The 25,670-nt window shown below is 41.6% G+C and overlaps 1 protein-coding gene across 1 annotated transcript in view; it reads left to right on the plus strand.

The window, feature by feature from the left end:
* The window catches only part of LOC134353736 (acyl-CoA (8-3)-desaturase-like), a 66,988-nt gene that overhangs the window by 35,259 nt on the left and 6,059 nt on the right, over positions 1–25,670 (plus strand). Inside the window, exons 7-11 of the mRNA XM_063062039.1 lie at positions 5,456–5,532; positions 7,020–7,117; positions 13,014–13,110; positions 16,748–16,827; positions 18,902–19,027. Of these exons, the coding sequence (XP_062918109.1) occupies positions 5,456–5,532; positions 7,020–7,117; positions 13,014–13,110; positions 16,748–16,827; positions 18,902–19,027 (478 nt within the window). The remainder of the gene's footprint in view (positions 1–5,455; positions 5,533–7,019; positions 7,118–13,013; positions 13,111–16,747; positions 16,828–18,901; positions 19,028–25,670) is intronic.

Consider the following 25,670-nt stretch of genomic DNA (forward strand, 5'->3'; position numbering starts at 1 on the left):
GTGTAAGATCATAATGAGGTACTGTAGATTGTGAGGTCGGGAGTCTATCTCACCGTACTAGGGAATCGTTCAATAATCTAATAACAGTGAGGTAGTAGCTGTCCGTGAGCCTGGTAGTATATGATTTCAGGCTTTTGTTTCTTGTGCCTGATGGAAGAGGGGAGGAGAGAGGATGTCCAAGGTGAGTGGGGTCTTTGATTATGCTTGTGGATGCTTTATTGAGACCGTGAGAAGTACAGACAGAATCCATGGAGAGGAGGCTTTGCCCATAACTCTCTGAAGCTTCTTTTTATATCATAGGAAGAGCAGTTGTCATGCCAAGCTGCTATGCATCCAAACAGAACGTTTACTATTGTTCTGTATGTTGATACAAATTGGTAAGGATCAATGGGGACATGCCAAATTTCTTTAGCTTCCTGAGTAAGTAGAGGTGTTGATGAGCTTTCTTGGTCCTGGTATCTAAATGGTTAGCCCAGGACAGGCTATTGGTGATGTTCTCTCTTAGGGGCCTGAAGCTCTCTACCTTCTCAACCTTAGCACCTTTGTAGTCAGGAGCTTGTGCACTGCACCACTTCCTAAAGTTAATGACCAGCTCTTTCGTTTTGCCAACATTGATTGAAAGGTTATGGTCATCACAGCATGTTACTAAGCTCTCTTATCTCCCTGTACCTTGACCACTGTGGTGGTGTCATCTGCAAACTTGTAGATGGAGTTAGAGCAGAATCTGGCTACACAGTCCTGAGTTTACAGGGAGTTCAGTAGAGGGCTGAGGATGCAGCCTTGTGAAGACCCAGTGTTTAGAATAATCATAGCAGAGGCGTTGTTGGCTATCCTTATTGCTTGTGGTCTTTTGGTCAGGAAATCAAGGATCCCATTGCAGAGAGAAACACTGATTCCCAGGCTCAGAGTTTGTTGACGAGTTTGCTTGGAATGATAGTATTGTTCTCTGCTCCCCTCTATTGTCCTTTGTACTTATTTTTTAGTTCTGACAAGAGATCATAAACATTTTACATAGACACTATTTGATGTACTGAGTGTTTCCAGCATTTTCTCTTTATTTTTAATTTGAATTTCCAGTATTATTTTTCTGTTCATTTACATATTACTTGCTGACTTGCAGGTTTATTAATGCCATAAATTTATAAATAATGATGGGTTTACATTTGGTTGGACAGATTCCCCACTTTATACTCTCACTACAGGAGGTCTCACAAATATCTCTGTATTGTAGACTTTGAGCGAAATTTTAAGTTAAGGTTAATGTAAGTTTTAAATTAAATGCTTGGTGTCATCTGAAATGAACTCTTTCAGGATGTGTGCCAGGTCTGTCGTTTTCCACTTAACCTCATTTCCTAATTCAGGGACTCGTGAATTCTGCAATAAAATGTTTTGTAACCACTAAAAATCTGGCAAAGTGCTGGCAATACTTGGTCCATGGGCTGGATCTGTGCAAGTAATATTTGGGTCTATAACCTTTGAGAATATTTACTGAATATTGAATCAGGCCCCTAATTTTAGCCCAAGAAATATAACCTGTCAGCAATGTGCTTTTCACTGATCTGTGAGAACAACAAACCTATACAATACCTGGAGTAAACAAGCATCATTAATTGTACTCCAAAAATAATCTCATTCCAACATGCTTTATGGGAAAAGTTTTAATATGCAACCTATAGAGATAACATTGACAGTAAACGTAGCCAAGGATGTAAAATGATTCCACCTTGCAACATTTAAAGACAGGAATTTAATTTTACAGATGACATGCATATTAACAAATTGACGAGAGGTAGAGAAAATGCAGGAATCTGTAGGGAGAGGATACATGTTCCTTAATAACTGGAATCCCTTTTTTTAGTTGTGCAAGGGTCATACCATGCTCTTCTGTTGGCTGAGCAGAACAGTCCCATCCCTCCACAGATTGGGTAGTGATTGGCCACAGTCTTAGAATTAGAGGCCACAGTCTTATAATTAGAGGTTATGGCCACAGTCTTAGAATTAGAGGATACCCATTTAAAACAGAGATGAGGAGAATTTTTTTTAGCCAGAGGGTCGTGGATTTATGGAATTCATTGCCACATACAGCTGTGGAGGCCCGATCATTGAGGGTGTTTAAGGAGGAGATTGATAGGTATCTAATTAGGGTATCAAGGGATATGGGGAAAAAGCCAGAAATTGGAACTAGATGGGAGAACAGTTTAGCTGATGGTGGAGTGGCGGAGCAGACTTGATGGGCCGAATGGCCTACTTCTGCTCCTTGTCTTGTGATCTTGTGATTGTTCCCTCTTTCCATCACTGAGAGACTGCAACATTCATTGGTTGAATACATGCCATAAGTAAGGATAGAAATGATCCTTTATGGGCAATGGATTGATTGATTGAGATTAAATTGAGGAATAGCTATTGAGAGCTGTTGGGTGGGGGGGGGAGAAATTGAGTACGTCTGGGAGGCTACGTACAAAATGTGAGTGGAAATATTATTTGAAATGAGAGAATTATGTAAAACTGGTGTTTCTCAGTGGCCTTTCCACCCCTGTTGTCTGACACTTTGTTCTCTGTTATTCCAAGTCTCCTGACTTATCTTGCTGTGGTGAGATACATTTTCCCTTACATTGACTGGCCAGCTCTCTCTCCTGACTTCCCCATAAAGCCGGTATGCAGAAAGTGGATATCCTGTGTTTACCTCACACGGCTAGTAGTCTGTGAAGAGTGTTAAATTTGCTGAGACACGGTTACTGTGGATCGAAGGTGTGTGTGGGATGCTGGAAATGTAAGGAACTTAAAAAGCTAATTGTTGCAATGAGCATATGTCTGCAGTCAGAAGCTCAGGGCTTCCAGCTGAAGTGTTTATGATTTTTAGGATTAAATGTGAACTTGTATAAACTTCCTACAATTACTCCCCTTTCCTCCCCTCTCTGAATACAGTGATTTTTATTCTCTGGGCACTGGCAGCTTGTGGTTCATCCCCTAGCAGTCAATGCAGTTGTCAGCTAAAGTAGAGTTGCCGGGCTATGATCAGTGTTAACAGAAGGGTGTGAGCATACTTTTAACTGCTGATTCCTCGTGTACCCTTTCCCATGGGAGGTCACTGAGGAGGAGGGAAACTTATCAGGATTTATCCTTTGTGGCCAACTTTATGAGTTGAATTTTTGTCCTTAGTGTACCTAAAGTTAGCACAGAATTGAGTCTGTGAGCTTGTATGCATTAATTCTGTGCTCGGCGATGGGCCTGCAAGCTGTCATACCCAACTAGCTGCTAAACTATTGGAGACTTAAGTCTTTAAGAAACTCTGATGGAAACCTGATATTTTTTCACCTCTGTGATCCAGATACAATCTACAAAGGTCCTAACACAAGGAGACTTCACTCTTTGTATGGTCTAGTAAGGCTCTGGTTGTAGTGCTGGCCCTCCAAGCCATGTGAACAGAGCTGTGAAGGGTCTCTATTGTACATTGATGAGAAGCCAGTGGAAACCACGCCTCCACTTTTACTTCCAAGATAGTGCCAATAATTGCAGTTGAAGATTGGTGAAATTTATATAGTTGGGTCTTGGTGGCGTTAGAGTAACTGAATTGGAAATGGTATTTATTCACACTGTACTATAAAACAGTATAACTATGAAAATGTTTGCAATGGCCTCAGAATATTTGAGGGTTTCTTCAATGTAAAGTATTCCCTATTCCACATTTCATCTCTTGCCAATATTCAAGCATATTTATATAAAATTGAACAAGACAAACATTTTACTGCTCTCAGTTATTGTTTCAGTAGGGGCTAACTCTATCCTTTCGAGCTTGCCTTTGAACTCTTGTTGGTTTTAGAGAGTTTTCCTATAGTACAGCCCATCCCTTGCTTTGGGATGTGGGACGAAAATGGAGTACTCATTTTACTGCCATTTCCATGGGTGCTCATTTCAGGTGATCAAAATGCATGGTCATCCTAGCATTACTCAGATCTTCACAACTCATGACAATCACATCACTGCTGCTTTGTATGATCAGATCCTGTCTTTGTAAGCTTCAAACTCCACCTAATGCCTCAATTGTTTTCTGTCTATCCTGCATGTAATTCTTTCTGCCACAGAATTGTATTTCTGAAAAGAGTGCAAGATGATATGTAGTGATGAGAGTTGGATTTGACACATTAATGGGCAAATGAAAGACAAAGCTGCCCTAATGCAGATGTCATTTCCCCTTCTAATGTCATCTCTGTGTGCAAAGTGTCCATTATTTGCTCAGCATCAGAAATAGTCCATGACATATTCATGCACTGTTTGCTGTTAATTCTCTGTGATACATCAGATTGAAAGCAGTGAATTGTGAACGATTTTAAAGCGGTGCCTCTTGGATTTAGGTTTTGTACTGTGTGGGTACTTATCAATCATTTAAATGTTTTAACATTTTGATTGTAACACTGATAACTTCAGTACACAGTCTATGGCCCTGTTCCACCCACAGCACAGGACTCTCTCCATATCTTGAAGTAATAAGGAACCCAAGCATTGCCCCCATCATCTCCCTGGGTTATCTATGATCCGTTTGAAGTTTGCTGTGATTTTTTTTTACCTCCTCTCACTCCGCCTCCCCCCCCCCTTGGTCCTCCCGTGTTTCTATGGCAATCTATCTTTGCCCAAGGAAAGGGTTCTTTGTCAGCATATATTTGATATGTATGACTGCTTTGTCAGACCAGACAGGTATTAATTCCGCTTAAAGGAAGTAAACAATGTTAAAATTCCTTAAAAGCCAGGATGTCCCCAATTTTGCATTTTCTTTATTTGTTAGCAGCTGATTTGACCTTGGGTGCTACAGGTAGAGCAGCTACCTCGAAACTACATAGACCTGGATTCAATACTGACCTCAATTGCTTCCTGCATGGAGTTACAGAACACAGAACGTAGAACAGTACAGCACAGTATGGGCCCATTTAGCCCATGACTTTGTTCCAACCCAGTTATAATTCTCCATTTTCGTCCACATCCCAAAGACACACTGGTTAGTATGATAATTGGCCACCAACTATTACCCCAGTGTAGGGGAGTGGTTGAAGAATCAGGATGGTGTTGATGGGCATGTGAGAAAGAATAGGTTGCAGGCAAAGAGAGAATGGATGGGAGTATGCTTGAGAGTTGTTATAGACTTAATGGGCTGAATGGCCTCCTATGTCATGAGTAAATACAATATAGACAACCTAATGCACCCAGATGGATGCAACCCAATTTCTAAACGAGTGTATGGTTTTTTTTCCCTCTTGTGCATTGGCTAAATGGAGAAATAGGCTATCAGGAGCTTGCATGGTGATAGAGGCAGGAATGGTTCATTACCATTGACTCCATTGTATGCCAGTATTTTGCTAGAGTTCCTTTTTTTCAAAACTACTCTTCATTCATGATCTTTAAAAATGTACAAAAAAGAAGAAAAAGTGCAACAATTGTGGCTTTTCTTTTCTCTCTGCCACAGTTGGGCCTCCAGCACTGCTGCCTCTCTACTTCCAGTGGTACATCTTTTACTTCGCTGTGACTCGCAAGCAGTGGGCGGTGAGTATTTACAGCAGCCTCCAGGATGTTGCATTAGCATTGGCTTCAATTCCCTCAACTTGTTACTTGTGATTTAATCATTACTCCCTCGACGACCTAATGGCCATGTGATATACACTGGGCCCTTCAGGCAAATCCAGGCTCCTTTCCTGATTGAAGATAGCCGATCTCATTCGGACGCAGTCTACACAGAAGTGTGCTATATCCCCCTCTCTGCTGCTGGGTTACAGAGCAGCGAAAAACAGGCTTGGATTTTGCTCCAGAATGCTTTCAAATGACTGTGGCTAATGATGTTAGTCGGAGGTATTGGGTTTTAACTGGTACACCTGTATTTAATAATATACTGATATATTTGTTAAGTGAGTATTACTAGTGGGAGTGTTTAATTGTATGTACTACAGTGCTGTGTGATAGATATTAGGATATTTAGTAAATGTCAAGTATTTAGGTACTTCAATATCAACACTGTACAAAGAGAATACAGTTATATTCAATAATGTGTACACATGGGGACATGTAATACAACTTTATTTTGATAGCCAGTTCAGGTATACCAAACTTTGGCCTACGTTGGGTATAGGTAAAGAAAATAATTTTCTATAAAGTATAACTGCTATGGACAGTGAGTTGTGTTCAGACACTCATTTCCATGACCCACACCCACAGCCACTTTATTCTTTTAGTAAAACCATTTCATTAGTAACAGGAAGAAAGGGACACTTTAAGGCTGAAAACCTTTTTGGACTCTTTCTGTACTCATACATTCTTCCAAGGATTATTTATGCTTGCACTGATGTATCTACCGGCAGTACTCAGTCGGTTCCCTGATTGTTTGAGTTATTTTATGCAAGTAATGCACATCACAGATAGCACGCCTGCTTACTGAGAACCAGCAACACAGTGGGATTTCATTTCCCCGATTATCACTTGTGGGGTAAGTACTCCAGCTACTTCCATTAGTTTTATGATAGAGACTTCATGAAACTCCAGAGGTTCCAGTGTCACCTATTTACAGTTAATGCTGCTGGATCTGATATGAATCCAAAGGAAGGTATTTTTCATTGTCAAATTCCTTCTGGTGCAATATGTTTGCCCTTTATTAAAACTTCCTCCCATTACCATCAATAGTCTTTTAAATATTCACTTTAGTTTGATCCAGATCAAAGCTCCCTCTCCAGTATATCTGCAGTGTTGAGTGCTTCGCTTCTGCCCTGTAAATTGCGTGTGCATCAACTATGGAAAGGGTGGACAGGTGGCCACTGGTGGTCCTGGGCAAGAATTCCCGTGATCCTATTTTTCCGGGTGGAGTGGATGATCAGCACTGACTCCACTCCCACCCCTCAGTGCTTCAGTGGCCAGCTGATAACCACTGTCCTGTCACAGGTAAAGTAATGTGCATCATAAATAGCCTGTCGTTCCCCACCACAGAGGGGAAATATGAACTAGAATGAAATAAAGTTTAAAAAAAATGTTTCTGCCTTTTACAGGACCTGGCTTGGATGGTGTCCTTCTACATCCGTATCGGCCTGACGTACATTCCACTGCTCGGAATTCGAGGATTCCTGGCCATGTTCTTCCTTGTGAGGTAGGGCTGGCATGTCATAGCACTGCTCGCATTGGTTAGGGTTCGTTGTCTGCAGCAGCAATTACAAGAATTGTTCCTTGAATTGTGAGTGTAGCCAGTAACTGCTAGAGATGTGGATTTGTGAAAACAAATGGCATTTATGGTTTATTTTATCTGCACCTGATTTAATATGCGTAAATAGGCTCAAGAAATAATGAAGCCTTTTTTCCCAGTTCCACTGCCTATTACTTTTCTGTCTCCAGTGCCCTTCGTTGCTGGCATTTATTTCTGCCTTGCTGTTTGTTTATTTCTCTTCCATCTCCTCACATAGCCTGTATCTAAAACCACTGAATAGCTTAATTCTTCCACTCCAGTCAGACTGTCTACGCAGCACGTGTTTAGGTCACAGCAGCTGATTTAACGTTATAACAGCTGCTCCATCTCTCTACTGAGAATGCAGTCATTAGTCTTTATGCGTAATGCAGACATTTCACCGTAAATTTATTCAGCACTCCCTCCACACAAAAGGCACTTGCACTAATGTGTACCTAAAACAGATATTTATTTCTTCCTCACTGCTTGTGTTTCCGCTATTATTCAGACACTCATTTACATTTACTTGGACAACAACTCCTATGGAAGCAGCCTGCAGCCAGTCTGGGACAGAGAGGCCAGATTAATTTAATTAATACTTTGCTTCAGTATTCACTAATGAGAGGGTGTTTGTAAGAACAATGTAAAACAGGCTGATACGAACATGTTGACATTAAGAAAGAGGAAGTGCTAAAACTTTTGAAAAACGTTTGTCGTTCCTACATCAAGTGTTATGTCACATGATGTGGGCGATCATGGTCTTTCCATGACCATGATTGTACTTGGCAGATTTTTCCACAGAAGTGGTTTGTCATTGCCGCCTTCTGGGCGGTGTCTTTACAAGACGGGTGACCCCAGCCATTATCATAAACTCTTCGGAGTCTGTTCCCTGGTGTCAGTGGTCGCATAATCAGGACTTGTGATATGCACCAGCCGCTCATACGACCATCCACCAGCTGCTCCCATGGCTTCACGTGATCCTGCTTGAGGGAGGGAGGGTGGGCTAAGCAAGTGCTACACCTTGCCCAAAGTTGACCTGTGAAGGAAAGGAGTGCCTTACATTTCCTTTGGTAGAGATGTATCTCCACCCAGCCACCCACTGAAAAAACATTAAGATAGAGAATTCCCCAGGGACAGACAGGATATATCCACATTTCTACAGGAAGTGTGAGAAGAGATTGCTGCACCTTTGGTGGAGATCTCTGAGTCCTCACTGACCACAGAAGTAGTACAAGATGGCCAAATGATGGCAAATGCTCAGGAAAGGAAGTAGTGATAGCCCTGGGAATAATAGACCAGAAATGGACTTCAATGGTGGACAAATGATTGGAAAAGATTCTTAGAGACCTGATTTATGAGCATATGGAGAAAATAGTCTCATTATGGATAGTCAGCATGGCTTTGTGAAGGCGGGTCATTCCTCAGAACCTGATTGAATTATTTGAGTATGTGACAAAGCACTATGATGAAGGTAGAGCAGTGGGATGTGGTGTATATGGATCTTAGTAAGGCATTTGATAAAAGTTCCCCATGGTTGGCTCATTCAGAAATGTCAGAAGGCATGGAATCCAGGGAAACATGACTGTGGGAAATCAGAATTGGCTTGCCTATAGGAGGTAGAGGTTGGTTGTAGATGCAGTGTGACCAGTGGTGTTCCACAGCGATCACTGATCTTTGTGATTTTTTTTATAAATGACTCTGATGGAAGGGTGGGCCAGTATGTCTGCAGGTTGATGGTGTTGTGGATAGTTTAGAAGGTTATCGAGGGTTACAACTGGATATTGATAGGATGCAGGGTTGGGCTGAGAAGTGGCAGATAAAGCTCAACCCATAACAGTGTGAAGTGATTCACTTTGGAAGGTTGAATTTGAAGGCAGTGTACGCGGTTGATGGCAGGATTCTAAGGGCTGTAGAGGAACAGACGGATCTTGCGGTCTACATCGTAGATCCCTCAAGGTTGTCATGCAAGTTGATAGGGTTGTTAGGAAGGTATCTAGTCTGTTGGCCTTCATTAGTCAGGGGATTAAGTTCAAGCACTGCAAGGTAATGTTGCAGCTCTATAAAATCCTGTTTAGGCTACACTTGGAACATTGTGTTCGGTTCTGGTCACTTCACTATAGGAAGGACATGGAAGCTTTAGAGAGGGTGCAGGAGAGATTTACTGGGATGCTGCCTGGATTGGACAGAATTTCTTATGAGGATAGGTTGAGAGAGCTAGGGCTTTTCTCTTCGGAGCAAAGAAGGCTGAGAGGTGACTTCATAGAGGTGTACAAGATGATAAATTGAGGCATAGATGGAGTGTACGACCAGACACTTTTTCCAGGTTAATTTAAAGTGATTGGAGGAAAAAATATGGGGGGAGGGGAATGCCAGAGGTATCTTCTTTGCACGGAGAATGGTAGGTGCATGAAACAAGCTGCCAGGGGTTGTAGCAGAGGCACATAAATTAGGGGCACTTAAGAGACTCTTAGATAGCCGTATGGATGAAAGGAAAATGGGGTGCTATGTGGGAGGTAAAGGTTAGATTCTTTTTAGAGTAGGTTAAAAGTTTGGTACAACATTGTGGGCTGAAGAACTTGTACAGTGCTGTAATGTTCTATGTCAACGTCTCTAAGTCTCTAACTACCAGCATTGAGGCTTGGGCTTTAGAGGGTGGGAGATGAGTGTATCCTATTGTCCAAGGATTAGAGTGGCCTGCAGTGGTCCCAAGCACCACAAGTGCTTGCCAAACCCACCACTGACAAGCTGGGATAGTGACCAGAAGCTTATTTGCTTTGTTAGAGTCAGGAGAGTAATTCAGTTCCCTTGTGTCTGTTTTCTTCTTTTAATCCTGTGAAAAGTAGATGGGAGGAAAAGGTTACAAGGGTACATTGACTGTAATTATCAAAAATTCTTGTTTTTGTAGATCAATGTTAGGGAATCCACAAACATTTCAAGAAAGACATACTTGAAGATTTTCTTACTGTGATGAAACAAGGGATTTTTATGTCTGTAAGAAAAGAGTTAAATTTGATTTTTTGGCATATGCTAAAACGTGTAACACAAAATGGAAGTTTGGGAGACAAAGTGGTGTTAGTTTCGAATGTGGGGCGATTTTGAGGAGGTACAAGGAAAACGATTCATGGCGATATTTTGAGAATTTGGTGTGAGTACCAGTCTACAGCTCTGAGAGTAGATAATGATGGGAAACATATTCGTCTGGGAAGGAGAAGGTGATTCTGCAGGTACAGATACTGCCTAGAACGGTCCCATGGGGAAGTACTAGGGTAGGGGTTCTGAAGGGTTTAAAAAGGAGCAATTTCTTTGTGCAAATTAGAATCTTCTCCAGTTGCTGGGTCACAACTGGTGCTAAGTGCTAGCTGAATCAAAGGAGGTGACAAATCAGCATACAGGAGAGGACGAATCAACACATAGGAGGGAGATTGAAAATCTGGCTGAGGGGTGCCACAACAACAACCTCTCACTCAATGTCAGCAAGATCAAGGAGTTGATTATTGACTTAGGATGAGGAAACTCGAAGTCCATGAGCCAGTCCTCATCGGGAGATCAGAGGTGGAGAGGGTCAGCATCTTTAAATTCCTTCATGTTATAAATTTCTGGGGATCTATCCTGGGCCCTGCACATAAGTGCAATTAAAGGTTTCAAAAGTACATTTAATGTCAGAGAAATGTATACAGTATACATCCTGAAATGCTTTTTCTTTGCAACCATCCACAAAGACAGAGGAGTGCCTCTAAAGAATGAATTGACAGTTAAATGTTAGAACCCCAAAATGCCCCCCCAGCTCCCCCCTCCCGTATGTAAGCAGCAGCAAAGCAACGATTCCCCCTTCCTGCACTAGCAAAAAAAAAAGCATTGGCACCCACCACCAAGCACTCAAGCGTGCAGCAAAGACGCAGACTTGCGGTACCCCAAAGACTACTTGTTCACCCGGTATTCGACATACCACAGGCTCTCTCTCTCCCCCTAATAATGGAGAAAGTGATGTTTCTGTTTCACAGCGAGAGGGGAGACATAACAAACAACTCGCTGATTTATGATGTTAAAATTATGAAGAAAGCACAGCAGTGCCTCTACTTCCTTAGATGTTGTGAAGATTCGGCATGTCATCTAAAACTTTGACAGATTTCTGTAGAAGTGTGGTAGAGAGCAATTTGATTAGTTGCATCACTGCCTGGTATGGAAACACCAATGACCTTGAATGGAAAATCCTACAAAAAGTAGTGGATACAGCCTAGTCCGTCACAGGTAAAGCCCTCCCAACCATTAAGCACATCTACATGGAGCGCTGTTGCAGGAAAGCAGCATTGATCATCAGCGACCCCTTCCACCCAGGTCATGCTCTCTTCTGCCATCAGGAAGAAGGTATAGAAGCCTCAGGACTCACATCCTCAGGTTCAGGAACAGCTGTTACTCTTCAACAATCAGGCTGTTGAAATAGTGGGATCACTTCATTCAACTTCACTTGCTATATCACTGAACTGTTCCCACAACCCATGGACTCACTTTCAAAGACTTTTCATCTCACATTCTTGATATTGTTTATTTATTATTTATTATTTTTATTTCTTTTATTTTCTTTTGTATTCACCCAGAATGTTGGCTTTTTTGCATTCATTGCTTGTGCGTCCTGTGGGGTGTGGTCTCCCACTGATTCTATTGCAGTTCCTGGATTTGCTGAGTATGCCTGCAAGAAAGTGAATCTCAGGGTTGTATTTGATGGCATACTGTATATGTACTTTGATAATAAATTTATTTTGAGCTTTGAGATACAGACAAAGACATCAAGAGAGTGTGTGTGCGTGTGTGTGCGCGCGCAAGAGAGAGAGACAGACAGACCGTGGGCATTCTATTTTGGTGCTGGATATGTGGTGACACGTGCAGGCTGCCCCCAGTGCATCTTTCCGTTGTGTTGGTTGTTAATGTAAGCAACACACTTCATTGTATGTTTCAATGTACATGTGATTGAATAAATGAATCTGAGAGAGAGAGAGAGAGAGAGAGACAGAGCTTGGTAAAGCTTTCAGCAATTTGTGGTTCCCTCAGTTGACGTACTGTATAGTGTTGGCTTAGTGATTGGTTGTTCAGTTGAATTTCATTAACTTTTTTTTTGCATTTATTCTTTATATTATAATAATAAAGTAATTTATAACCTTGAATATGCATATAGAGTCTCCTTTGTTTGCAGAATTCTCTTGCTACTGAATCAGAAAAGAACACTGGATGAATTTTAAAATATTTTCATTACAGTGTCCTTGTACATAGTTATTAGAGTAGCTGCCCATCAGTTCCAATCTCATCACAGCAGTTGGGGCATTGAAATTCGGTCCCTAGTTATTTTCAGGATGAAAATGATTAATTTTTGTGAGTCGCGAGTAATGTAGGATTTGCAGTAAATGTGGTTAAATGGAGCCAGGGTATAGCCACCTGTGATTTACTTGAATAAATAGACACTGCTGAATGGACTATGCTTGTTCTAAGGATCATCTAAAAGCCAGTTTTTCTCACCATGTAAGTTTGTAGCTTCTATATTATAAACTGAAGATGAAATGCTGAGCAGGTCAGGCAATATTTGTGGAGAATGAAGGAGCTATACTTTAGATAACCGAGAAGTAGCTGTGATCTGAAACTCGGAGATTGAAAAATACCGAATAGTTAGATGTGCTGTTCCTTGAGAAAATATTTTAGGACAAAGTGCAATGGAAGGATTCTGTATTGTTTTCACTGTAATTCTGAAAAACTTAAGTCTTTTAAAAATGTATTGATGCTTGTTTAAAGCATATTTTTCCTCTCAGATGATTGATTCCATAGTTCATGTCTGCAGGTTTGTGGAGAGTAATTGGTTTGTGTGGGTGACCCAGATGAACCACATTCCCATGGCAATTGATCATGATCAGAATGAGGAATGGCTGACCATGCAGGTGAGAAGCAAAAGTCACTGGATACTGATCTAAGTGAGGACTCCTGTCAGTTAGGATCCTTTACACTGTGTCATGATTTGGGGTAAAAATGCTGTCTTCTGCTCTTCTTCTCAGACAGACAGACGCCCGGGATGAAGGTGACTTGCCTGAGCTTTGTGGGTTCTGGGGTGGCTCATGGGGGCAATGTGGATGTGCAGACCCTTCCACAGATGGGGCAGGAGGTGTGTGGGAGGGTGGTCGTGTTCTCTGTGTGATGAGCCTTCTCCAGTTAAAAAAGTCAGAAGGCTAGTTTTGTTTTCTAAAGATAATGTAGAAATTGCTTGAGGGAAGTGAAATAGGCTCTGCAGTCCATCATATCCATGCAGACTATTAAACATTCTGTTTTACTCCAATCATTCCCTAACCTACCTTAATGTTCCCATCAACAACTCCCCTGCGGATTCGACCACCTGTCTGCAGACTCGCGGCAACGCACAGTGGCCAACTAACCCACACTTTTGGGAATTTTTCCATCAATAAGCCACCCGCCCTCCTATCACGTTGAGGAAAGCACGAAGGACAGCAAACAACAAGCTGCACTTGTAGCATCAGGTTCCACGGTGATTAGTTCAGAGAGTGCGCTGATGAAATAGAGATTAGGAGAAATGAGAAGAGATTTAGTAGGCCAGTGCTGTTTCTGCAAAAGCTGAATCATACCTGTGTAGCCATTGTACTTCTCCATTCTCCTGAATCTGCTGCTCTCAAGCACAAGCCCTATACTGTAGTGGAATGCAGCAATGCTGAATTGAAGACAAGACTGGGATTTGTAACCACTGACCAGTAATCAATTCCATATTAACCAAGAGCTCGTTACTGTGATAAAAGTGAGCAGTTAAGCACAGCATACCTAATGTACACTGTGTGTTGATTTTCTCACACTGTCTCAGTTTCCACAAATCTGTTGAGTATTTTCCACAGAGAATACTGCAATTGATAGAAATTTCTTAAATATGATAGCTCCATATTCCTTCACTCAATCGTTTGAACAGAATAAGAAGAAACCAAGAGTAACACACACACAAAATGCTGGAGGAACTCAGTAGGTCAGGCAGCATCTAAGGAAAGCTATAAACAGTCGACATTTCAGGCCGAGGCCCTTCATTGGGACTGGGAAGGTAGGGAAGAGGCCAGAGTAAGAAGGTGGCGGGAGGGAAAGAGTACATGCTAGAAGGTGATAGGTGAAGCAAGGTAGGTGGGAGAGTGAGAATGAAGTGAAAAGCTGGGATCTGATAGGTGGAAAAGGCAAGGGACTGAAGAAGAAGGAACCTGATAGGAGAGAAGAGTGGACCATGGGAGAAAGGGAAGGAGGAGGGGCACCAAGGGTAGATGATAGGCAGGTGAGGAGAAGAAAAGAGGTAATAGGGAAGCCAGAGAGGGGGATGGAAGAAGAGGGAAGGGGAAGCGAGAGGGGAAAAATTTACCAGAAGTTAGAGAAATTGATGTTCATGCCATCAGGTTGGAGGCTACCCGGAACATAAGGTGATGCGCCTCCTAACTGAGAATGAGCTCATCACGGCAGTAGAGGAAGCCATGGAGCAATATGCCAGAATGGGAATTGCAGTTAAAATGGTTGTCCACTGGGAAATTCTGCTTATTGCAGATAGAGCAAAGGTGCTCAACAAAGCAGCCCAAAGTAACAAAGGAATTATAAAAGCCCAAACTTTAAAGATTTTTTGAAATATTGTGGAATATTGGTAGCTGGGGCGGGCTATTTGTAAGTTTGGTTGATCACCAAGCTTGGCAAAATGTTTGTAGATGGTTCGGCTCCAATCGAGAAACCATCATCAGTGCGGAGTTGAGGATGTTGTCTCCTCAGAATGCCGGCTTATAAGCTCTTCCAGGATCCAAATGGATATTGATTAGATGTCGTGATCTAGTTGGCTGATTTAGTTTAGCGGTAGAAAGATTCTGATTGGCTAGCTTCGAGGGAGGTCCATCAGAAGTGTTTGCTTCGCTGTGCAGATCCCGAGATTACTGGCAATTCATTAATTGTTGACAGCATAATTCCTCTTTTCTCCCTAAAGTCATTTGATCGAAATAGTTGCAGAACTTTTGAATGGAGAACAATCAATAAACGGGGCACTCACGAAAGAAGGCATATGTGAACTTCTTGATCTCTGCTTGTCAACCTACTTCAAGTTTGATGGAGAAATTTACAAACCAATGAAAAGTGCACCAATGGCATCTCCTGTCTCTGGCCTAGTTGTGGAAGTCATAATGCAGAAATTACAAAATACAATTGTACCAGAAATCAAACCCAAATGCTGGGTGTGCTGTGTGGATGACACCTTTGTGATTATCAAGGAAAGCTATGTGTAAAGAACACAGCAACTGCTAACCAATGTCTTTAATGACATCAAGTTTACAATGGAAATTGAAAAGGAAAGCCATCTCGCATTCTTGGATGTTCTTATCAAGAGAGCTATCACAAGTTAATTACAGAAGTCGGTCTACAGGAAGGCAATACACACCCGTCAAATTCTGAACTTCAATAGCAATCACCCAAAGGGTCACAAATAAAGCTGTGTGACGACCTTATTCAAGAGGACTGAGTCCCATTGCAACACTACAGATACAAAACTGGAAGAAGAAAAGTGCCTCTTCAAGACTTTTCAACAGAATGGATATCCAGGAAGCTTCATCCGAAGGTGCCTCAAGGTCAGAAACCTGAATATACAAATTACACGAACGACGAATAAACAAATTGGCGAAATGTATTGCTGTACATAAAGAACGTCTTGGAAATGACAGCAAGACTGCTTCGGCAACGCAACAGCCCACTCTCACTAGTATTAGCTCATGAAGAAGAAGAACACCATTTCAGCTGGACGACAGTCAAAGCCTTTACTCAAGCAAGAACACAAATCAATATCCATTCAGACCCTGGAGGAGTATATAAGCCAGCATTCCAAGGAGACAACGGCCTCAGCTGTGCACAGATGTGGCTACTCCATTGGAGCTGAAAAGTCTGCAAACATTCGGCCAAGCTCGGCAAGCAACCAAACTTCCAATCATTAAAGATGCAATTCTATGAGCGTTAATTCAAAGGAATTCTAGGAGAAGATCTCAACATTTTAAAGGTGTTGGTATTTTCTCCCTCCTGGAGAAAGGAAATCGTTTCATTTCAGCCCTTAGTGTAAGCATCACTTTGATCCTAGATCTGGTACAGCATAGCTGGATGCAGAAAAAATCTAATGTATTGTTCCCCAACAGCCAATCTTAGATGGATGTTCTACATTTGTATGACCTATTATTCAGAGATTTTTAATTAATTGCAGTTTAGTATCATGATCACATTCTCTGAAGACAGGACTGTGTAGGTCTCAAATTTATTTTGATGGGATGTATTGGTATCTAGTTTTAGACCATATCCCCATAGGTTTAATGGCTGTCTCTGAGTATACACTCCTGTTCCTTTCTCTGCGCCATACATTAATGTCTATATCCAATAATCATGGGTATTGTATCAATTCTTCTGCTGTAGTGATTCACCATTGTTCTGGTAGGAAAAAGAGAACTCACTATATTTAAATTCTGCATCCTACAGTTTATGATATTTGATATTTATATCATTTGCTCTATTTGCTTTCTCTTACAGTTGCATGCCACTTGTAACGTTCATCAGTCTTTCTTCAATGACTGGTTCACAGGTCACCTCAACTTCCAGATTGAGCATCAGTAAGTATTGGTCTCAACCTCAGGCATTTTATATGAGGGGAGTATGTTCCTCTCATGGTTTTATAGTGGCAGTGGAGTACAGGTGCAAATTTATGAATCAGATAGGGGTAATGTGAAAAGTGGTTTGCTTGAAAATAGCTACGAAGTTCTTGTTGAAGTATGTTCTATCTATGAATTCAGCTGGATGAATACAAGTATACGAATAAGCAAAATAAAGACCATGAGTAAAGTGAATTATTATCAGTGAAATGGTGAACTTCCAGTAACATTCTTCCTAATTTTGACTTGCGCTCATATTCAGATCCTTGGTTCAGTTAGATGTTAAACTGCTGGGTAGTCTGATCAGTTGAATACAGTGATAGCCCTCTACTTCCCTCAACATTGCTTTCCACCCACAAACTCTAAACATACTTCATTTCTGCTCAAGTAAAATTTGCTCTTTTTTTTATTTATTCTTTTTTTTTGAAAGACAGTCATCATTGGCAAGGCCAAGTAACACACAGGCCAGGCAGCGTCTATGGAAAAGAGTACAGTCAACGTTTTGGGCCAAGACCCTTCTGCAGACCTACTACTCCTCTCTTTTCTCTGCTCCAGTCCTGCTGAAGGGTCTCTGCCGGAAACGTCGACTGTACTCTTCTCATTAGATGCTGCCTGGCCTGCTGAGTTCCTCCAGCATTTTGTGTGTTGCTCGGATTTCCAGCATCTGCAGATTTTCTCTCATTTGTGATTGGCAATGCAGCGTTTATTCTCCCAAGCCCCACCCCCTCCTAGCCCACCGCCTCTGAGAATGCGGTGATGAGCTGTTGCTCTGGCTGTTTCTGTCCTCCCACAGTGGCTGGAAAGGAAGTACCATGATTCAGACCCAGCAACAGATGTAGGAGCAATTATCTATTTCCAAATCGGGGATGGTGTGCAACTTGGAGGGAGGCCAGAAACTATTTTAAATAATTATGTTTGCCCATACGTGTCAGATTAAGATGATTCTATGCTCACTCAAAGCAAGACGATACATCTAGCTTGTTTGCAGAAAATTGATGCAGTCAGTTAACAAAAGAACATAATATTGCACCTGTTTTGGGGATGGGCAGGGCCAGGTGGAGGAGAAACGAACAGTTTTCTAACCTGTCATGTTGCCTGTTGGCCAGAGAGTTACTGGGGAAAGAGGCTCCATCTACAGCTTCTATTGAAAGCTGATGTTGTGCTTCTTTAAAAAAAAATAGTTTTAGCTGCCTCATTAATAAGCTGATAGTGAGTCCAACAGGTGTTAGCAGCTATACAATCAGTGGCTACTTCATTAGGTATACCTGTTTGTTAGTGCAAATATCTAATCAGCCAATCATGTGGCACCAACTCAATGCATAAAAGCATGCAGACATGGTCACAGGATTCAATTGTTGTTCAGGCCATATATCAGAATGATGTAGAAATGTTATCTAAGTGACTTTGATTGTTGGTGCCAGATGGGGTGGATTGAGTATCTTAGAAACTGCTGATCTCCTGGTATATTCATACATAAATCTCTAGAGTTTACAGAAAATGGTGCAATAATCAAAAAACAACCAGTGATTGGCAGTTCTGAGGATGAAAATGCCTTATTAATGAGAGCGGTCAGAAGAGAATGGCCAGGCTGGTTCAAGCTGACAGGAAGGCAACAGTAACTCAGAAAAGCACGCTACAACAGTGATGTGCAGAAGAGCATCTGAATGCATAACACATCAACCCTTGAAGTACATGGGCTAGAGCAGCGAAGACTGAACCAGGTTCCACACCTGTGCCTAATAAAGTGATCGCTGAGTGTATGAGAATGGTGGATTTAGAATGCAGAGCTCAGTAACAATGTAGTTTTAAGCTTGCCGAGCTGAGGTTGTATTCTCATTACCATTTCTTTGTACAGAATGACACTGATGTTAGCGAGCAGCAGAATATGAAATAAATATTAATGAACCATGGAGCTACATTCAATCTCGGAGAAAATGGACAGTGACTTCAGAAGGAAAAGAAGAATTAGTGGTGCCTAAAACGGGCAGCAATTTCATTGAGTTTGCATTTTAACTCTGACATTCTTCCTTTGCAGCCTTTTTCCCACAATGCCAAGGCACAACTACCACAAGGTGGCACCACTCGTGAGGTCCCTCTGTGCCAAACATGGTCTGGAATACCAGTCCAAGACTCTACTCACAGCCTTTGCAGACATAGTCCAGTAAGTAGAGACCAACAGCAGCAGATCTAAGCTGTTAATACCTCTTTCCTGCACATTCATTCTTCTCTGCACAGCTGTGAATTCCAGTGGTCTCATCTCCAACATTCCTGCCCAGGACCTTGAAAATCATGGAAGCCCTCAGATTATTACTAATTCCCTAACAAGAACTGTCTGTAGGGCAACATACACAAAATGTTGGAGGAGCTCAACAGATGAGGCAGCATCTATGGAAATGAATGAACAGCTGACGTTTTGAGCCGAGATCTTTCATCAGGACTGGAAAATGTTTTTATCCAATACTGATGAAGAGTCTTGGCCCGAAACATTGATCGTTCATTCATTTCTGTAGATGCTGCCTGATCTGCTGAGTTCCTCCAGCATTTTGTGTGTGTTGCCTTGGATTTCCAGCATCTGCAGACTTTTTCATGTTTGTGAAAGAACTGCTTGTAGTGAGCTGGCAAGAGATGGGGAAATCCCAGTTAACAGACGAGTATTTCTGGGGATCAGTAATACTAATGTAGGATTGTATTTCAGCTCCCTGTAATGTGAGGGAAAGTGATGTCCCGGAGAGGATAATGGAGGACATGTGAACCACTGTGATGAGAGAATCAGACTGAGGACTTAAAAGGAATTCCAAAGTTTTATTCCTGGAAAGAATAAAATGGAGAATCTAAACTGAAGCCTGTGTTTTCAACACAATTGGAAAAGCATGTTGATTTGATTATAAAATAAATGTTGTGATTCGGAGGTTGGAGCATAGAAGTGAGGTAGGAGTTATTGAATGAAGAGCTACTGTTTGGTTGTTATCCAGAGAGTGAAGCATAATAGGGTTGAAAACTTAAAAGAAGTCAGTTGACCTCAGTAATATTATCTAGTCCTTTCATAGTATAAAGCTGGAAGAAAGATTGAAAATCTTTACAAATATGGGCAAGAATTGTGAAGGAAGCTCGCTAACAAACACATACAGCTACAATGTAATGACAAGATAACAAAAAATAGCCGTCATCTTGACTTCTGGCCAGGCAGGTGTGTCTATCCCAGTAAACCTTTGAGCTTCATGGTTCTTGAGAAAATATTTGGAGAGTGTTTTTATTTTTGGAGAGACTTTTAACTAATGGAGTTTGTTGGAATGTGAGCTCAAAGTTCAAAGAAAAATTTATTATCAGAGTACATACATGTCACCACATACAATCCTGAGATTCTTTTTCTGTGGGCAAACTTAGCAAATCTATAGAATAGTAACTGTAAATGGGATCTGTAAACTGTAAATAAACTATGTAAATGCAGATAATAAATAAATAGCAATAAATAACAAGCATGAATTACAAGATAAAGAGTCCTTAAAGTGAGACCATCAGTTGTGAGAATACCAAAAATAGAATCAGTGTAGTTATCCCCTTTTGTTCAAGAGCCTGATGGTTGAGGAGTAGTAACTGTTTTTGAACCTGGATGGTGCGAGTCCTGAGGAACTTGTACCTTCTACCTGATGGCAGCAGCAAGAAAAGAGCATGGCCTGGGTGATGATGGATACTGATTTTCTACAACAACGTTTCACGTAGATGTGCTCAGTGGTTGGGGGGGTTTTACCTATGATGTACTGGGCCGAATCCACTACCTTTTGTACGATTTTCCACTCAAAGGCATTGGTGTTCCCATACCAGGCCATAATGAGGCCAGTCAGCACACGCTCCACCACACATCTGTGGAAGTTTGATGACATGCTGAATCTCCACAGACTTATGAAAAAGTACAGGGACTGTCTTGTTTTCTTTGCAATTATATTTATGTGATGGGTCCAGGACAGGTCCTCTGAGATAGTGACACCCAGGAATATAAAATTACTGATCCTCTGATCATGGACCTCTGGTTTCCCCCTCCTGAAGTCTACAATCAGTTCCTTGGTCTTACTGACATTGAGCGAGAGGCTGTTGTTATTACACCACCCAACATTATGTTCAGCAGTGTTGTGAGTCAGCCGAGACTCCGCTCACAGACAGGGAGGAATCGCAACTGCAGCAGTGGATGTTGACTAAGAACAAGTTTTGACCTGGCTGTGATGTGTCTGGAGTTCAAATATTCAGCTGCTGTTAATAATCTGAGCTCTCACATATAGAAGTCACATTTAGATTTACTAGAATGTTGCCTGGGTTTCATCTCCTAAGTTACAAAGACAGGTTGAACAAGTTGGGTCTTTATTCTTTGGAGCGTAGAAGTTTGAGGGGGGACTTGATAGAGGTATTTAAAATTTTATGAGCGGATAGATAGAGTTGACGTGGATAGGCTTTTTCCTTTGAGAGTGGGGGAGATTCAAACAAGAGGACATGAGTTGAGAGTTAAAGGGCAAAAGTTTAGGGGTAACATGAGGGGGAACCTCTTTACTCAAAGAGTGGTAGCTGTGTGGAATGAGCTTCCAGCAAAAGTGGTTGAGGCAGGTTCGATGTTGTCGTTTAAAGTTAAATTGGATAGATAGATGGACAGGAAAGGAATGGAGGGTTATGGGCTGAGTGCAGGTCGGTGGGACTAGGTGAGTTCGGCACGGACTAGAAGGGCCGAGATGGCCTGTTTCAGTGCTGTAATTGATATATGGTTATATATAAGTTAAAATCGTTTATTATCTAAGTGAATGTATGCACAAGTGCAGTGAAAATCTTATTTGAGCAACATCGCAGCCACATATCATCACGTAGGCAACATTCATGAGAAAAACAGACATCAATCATAAAGTATACACAGTTTTTGCAAAAGAAAAAACACAATTAGAACTAAAACAACCGAAGTCCATTTTAGTGCAAAGTGATCAAATTGGTCATAGTGTTGCTAAACTTCAGTGATTAGGATTATTCTAGTTGGTTCATGAACCAAATGGTTGAAGAGAAGTTTTTAATAAGACCATAAGCTATAGGAGCAAAATTAGGCCATTTGGCCCATTGAGTCTGCTCCGCCATTCAATCATGACTGATCCTTTTTTCTTCTCATCAACCCCATTTCCCAGCTTTCTCCCCATAACCTTTGATGCCATGTTCAATCAAGAACCTATCAATCTCTGCCTTAAATACATGCAATGACCTGGCCTCTACAGCTGCACACGGCAAGAAATTCCACAAATTCACCACCCTCTGGCTAGAGAAATTTTTCCGCATCTCTGTTTTGAATGGATGCCTCTCTATCCAGAGGCTGTGCTAGACTCTCCCACCATGAGTAACATCCTTTCCACATCTACTCTGTCTAGTCCTTTCCAAATTCAAACTGGTTCAATGAGATCCTCCTTCATCCTTCTGAATTCCAGCGAGTACATAACCAGAGCCATCAAACGTTCCTTGTATGATAACCCTTTCATTCCTGGAAATATCCTCTGGACCCTCTCCAATGCCAGCACATCTCTTCTAAGATGAGCCCAAAATTGTTCACAATACTCAAGGTGAGGCCTCACCAGTGCCTTATAAAGCCTCAGCATCACATCCTTGTTCTTGTATTCTAGACCTCGTGAAATGAATGCTAACATTGCATTTGCCTTCCTCACCACCGACTCAATCTGCAAGTTGATTTTATTTATTGTTTATTTATTTTATTTGTTGTTTTATAGCATTGAGTATGAGAGTTGCAAACTCATTTTCGCTGTATTGGTGCATGACAAATTGTACTATGCAATGACAATAAAGATATTTCATCCTTTCAAGTTAACCTTTAGGATGTTCTGCACAAGGACTCCCAAATCCCTTTGCATCTCAGATTTTTGGATTTTCTCCCCATTTAGAAAATAGTCCGCACATTTATTTCTACTACCAAAGTGCATGACCGTGCATTTTCCAACATTAAGTTTCATTTGGCGCTTTCTTGCCCATTCTTCTAATCTGTCAAGTCCTTCTGCATCCTAACTGTTTCCTCAACACTACCTGCCCCTCCACCAATCTTCATGTCATCTGCAAACTTGGCAACAAAGCCATCTATTTTGTCATCTAAATCATTTATATACAGCATAAAAAGAAGTGGTCCCAAAACCAACCCCTGCGGAACACCACTTGTCACTGGCAGCCAACCAGAAAAGGATTCTTTTGTTCCCACTCACTGCCTTCTTCCAATCAGCCAATGCTCTACCATGTTAGTAACTTTCCTGTAACACCATGGGCTCTCAACTTGGTAAGCAGACTTGTGTGTGGCACCATGTCAAAGGCCTTCTGAAGTCCAAATATATAACATCCACTGCATCCCCTTTATCTATCCCACTTGTAATCTCCTCAAAGAATTCCAACAGGTTTGTCAGGCAGGATTTTCCCTTAAAAAGCTATGCTGACTTTGTCCTATCTTGTCCTGTGTCACCAAGTACTCCATCACCTCGTCCTTGAAAATTGACTCTAACATCTTCCCAATCACTGAGGTCAGGCTAACTGGTCTATAATTTCCTTTCTGCTGTCTTCCTCCTTTCTTAAAGAGTGAAGTGGTATTTGCAATTTTCCAGTCCTCCGGCACCATGCCAGAGTCCAATGATTTTTGGAAGATCATTTCCAATGCCACCACAATCTCTAACACGACTTCTTTCAGAACCCTAGGTCATCTGGTCCGGGTGACTTACGTACTTTTAGATCTTTCAACTTTTTGAGCATCTTCTCCATTGTAATAGTAACTGTACCCACTTCTATTCCTTCACACACTACAACATCTGGCTCACTGCTAGTGTCTTCCACAGTGAAGACTGATGCAAAATACTCATTTAGTTCATCTGCCATCTCCTTGTCCCCCATTTCCAGTGGTCCTATGTCCACCCTCATCTCTCTTTTATTTTTTACATACTTGAAAAAGCTTTTACTATCCACTTTGATATTATTTGCTAGCTTGCTTTCATATTTCATCTTTCCCTTCTACTGATTCTTTTAGTTGTTGTCTGCAGGTTTTTAAAAACTTCCCTATCCTCTATCTTCCCACTAATTTTTGCTTTGTGTATGCCGTCTCTTTTGTTTTTACATCAGCTTTGACTTGCCTTGTTAGCCACAGTTATACTATTTTGCCTTTTGAATATTTCTTCATTTTTGCAATACACATGTCCTGCACTTTCCTCATTTTTCCCAGAAATGCACACCATTGCTGCTCTGCTGACATCCCTGCCAGCAGCTCCTTCTAAGTTACTTTGGCCAACTCCTCTCTTTTACCACTGTAATTTTCCTTACTCCACTGAAACACTGCCATGTCACACTTTACTTTCTACCTACCAAATTTCAAGTTGAACTTAATCATATTGTGATCACTGGTTCCTAAGGGTTCTTTTACCTTAAGCTCCCTAATCGCCTCCAGTTCATTACATAACACCCAGTCCAGTATAGCTGATCTCCTAGTAGGCTCAATGACAAACTCCTCTAAAAAGCCATCTTGTAGGCTTTCAACAAACTCACTCTCTTGAAGTCCATTATCAACCTGATTTTCCCAATCAACCTGCATGTTAAAATCTCCTGTGACTATCATAACATTGCCCCTTTGACACGCCTTTTCTATTTCCTGTTGTAATCTGTGGTCCACCTCCCAGCATCAAGGTTCTTTTACCCTTGCAGTTTCTTAACTCAACCCACAAGGATTCAACATCTTCTGATCCTATGTCACATCTTTCTACTGATTTGATGCCATTCTTTACCAGTAGAGCCACGCCTTCCCCTCTGCCTACCTTCCTATCCCTCCGATACAATGTGTAACCTTGGACATTCAGCTCCCAACTGCAACCACGATTCAGTGATGGCCACATCATCATACGTGGCAACCTATAATCTTAAAGCCGGTGGTGTGGGACTTCAGGCTTCTGTACCTCCTGCCCATTGGTAGCTGCAAGATGGCATGGTCTGGATGGTGGGGATCTTTGATGATGGTGTTGCCTTCCTGAGACAGCACCTCCTGTCTATACTACAGTGATGGTGGGAAGGGATATGCCTGTGATGTCCTGGGCTGAATCTGCTGCTTTCTGCAGCTTCTTACCAGTGAGTCTGAGATACCCACTCTTGTGAACCTCTGGTGCTTTCATTACAGAAAATGGGATGAATGGATGAAAAATTTTAAAGTAATATTTTCCCCGGCCTTTTTCCATCATCCCAACATTTCCTCTGTGCTTAGGTTGGCTTCTGCCCAAGAGTGTGTGGAACTGGGCAAACCACTGACATTATAATAAACTGCTTAGGCTTAGGGCTAGCTTCTTTTCCAGTATATCAGTGCATAGCTGGAAGCTATACTCATAAGAACAGAAGAAATAGGAGCAGGAGTAGGCCATCTATACCGTCGAGCCTGCTCCACCATTCAATAAGATCATGGCTGATCTGACCATGGATTCACCTCCACTTTCCTGCCTTTTCCCGTAACTCTTAACTCCCCTACTATGCAAAAATCTATCCAGCCTGGTCTTAAATATATTTACTGAGGTAGCCTCCACTGCTTCATTGGGCAGAGAATTCCACAGATTCACCACTCTTTGGGAAAAGCAGTTCCTTCTCATCTCTGTCCTAAATTCAATCCCCCTAGAAATGAAGGCCAACATCCCAAGTGTGACAGTGGGAAATAGCAGAGGTACTTAATGAATACTTCAGTACTCACTATGGAAAAGGATCTTAGTGATTGTAGTGATGACTTGTAGCAGACTGAAAAGCTTGAACATGTAGTTATTAAGAAGAGG

This window comes from Mobula hypostoma, chromosome 11 (genome assembly GCF_963921235.1).
Source record: "Mobula hypostoma chromosome 11, sMobHyp1.1, whole genome shotgun sequence".
NCBI lineage: Eukaryota > Metazoa > Chordata > Chondrichthyes > Myliobatiformes > Myliobatidae > Mobula > Mobula hypostoma.